This window comes from Branchiostoma belcheri, unplaced genomic scaffold (assembly GCF_001625305.1).
Source record: "Branchiostoma belcheri isolate BF01 breed outbred unplaced genomic scaffold, Haploidv18h27 scaffold69, whole genome shotgun sequence".
In the NCBI taxonomy this organism is placed as follows: Eukaryota; Metazoa; Chordata; class Leptocardii; order Amphioxiformes; family Branchiostomatidae; genus Branchiostoma; species Branchiostoma belcheri.
The window spans coordinates 289,640-290,923 of NW_017804342.1; the positions used below are offsets into that span (position 1 = coordinate 289,640).

The window sequence follows — 1,284 nt, forward strand, 5'->3', positions numbered from 1 at the left end:
TCATGTCAATTATTCATTTATTTTATCATCTTAACCTATTGCCTGATGTGGCTCCACCATCGCACTCAAATGTTGTGTTGGTTATGGCTGCAAATGGGTTAATCATCCATCATTTGATTGACAACTACTTATTGAGGTGTTGCATGGCAATTTTACATGAAGAAAATTTTGGAAACAGCTCAGGTTGTGTTATTAACTTATATTAACTTATAAATGTCCTGGTGGAAATAACTTTCTTTTTCTTTTTGTTCCACATGTTAAATCTATCTACTAATGCATCAGTCACTTCATTTACAGGTTTTAACTGCATGCTTTCATCACCAGTTAACTGTTTTTTTTTCTTTTCAACCATCCATCTTTTTACAACTCATTTAGCAAGAGATGCCAATATCTACATGTATATACAGTCAAACCTGAACCATGAAGTACAGGGCTGGTTCAGTGCATTCTGCCAACGTGCTATGAAGATCAGTTACAAATATTTGAGTAAAGAGACTTTTTTTATGCAACCAAGTCTTTTATTCAGCTGACATTTTGGTGACCGTCTGTCACCTTCCTCAGGGCAATTCTGACTGGTTCACATTGCACTGCAGCACAGGTGTCGCTGCTATAGATGCATTCCCAAACGTACAATATTTCCATATCTACACATATGCGTGGTTACAGGGAACTATATACAGCAGTGACACCTGTGCTGCAGTGCAATGTGAACCAGTCAGAATTTCCCTGAGGAAGGTGACGGACAGTCACCAAAACATCGGCTTGGTTGTGTAAAAAGAGTCTCTTTACTCAGCGACTTACCGACCTGATGAAACTATTAGGGAGTGACAAATATTTCTTGTCCCACTCCTAGGTTGCTCCCTGAGGTGCTACGGTGGTGGTCGCTGTGTGATCCGCAGCGGGAAGCCACAGTGCCTGTGTCCCCACTGCCCAGACGGCGCCGCCACGGAGAGTGACAAGGTGTGTGGGTCGGACGGGATCGTGTACAAGAGCATGTGTGAGCTGAACGTGTTCTCCTGCCGCTACAGTCTGGACATCCACCGGGACAACAGCTGGGAGACTTGTAAAGGTATGGATATGTGTCGGGGTAGGGTTAGACGTGTATGTCTGTGTAGATGGGGCTGGTACCATGGACGGCTTTATGTGGCTGTTGTTCAGCACCAAGGACTGGTATGTGCACATGTGTGGACAGTGTTCAGCACCAAGGACAGGAATGTTTTCCCTTGTGTGGATCCAGGTATATTTGGATATGTGTGGATGGTGTTCAGCACCAAGGACAGGCAT

General features: G+C 44.1%; 1 protein-coding gene across 1 annotated transcript in view; it reads left to right on the forward strand.

Moving 5' to 3' along the window:
• The window catches only part of LOC109484100 (protein dispatched homolog 3-like), a 32,265-nt gene that overhangs the window by 24,971 nt on the left and 6,010 nt on the right, over positions 1-1,284 (forward strand). Inside the window, exons 15-16 of the mRNA XM_019787322.1 lie at positions 408-456; positions 854-1,069. Coding sequence (XP_019642881.1) covers positions 408-456; positions 854-1,069 — 265 coding nt within the window. The remainder of the gene's footprint in view (positions 1-407; positions 457-853; positions 1,070-1,284) is intronic.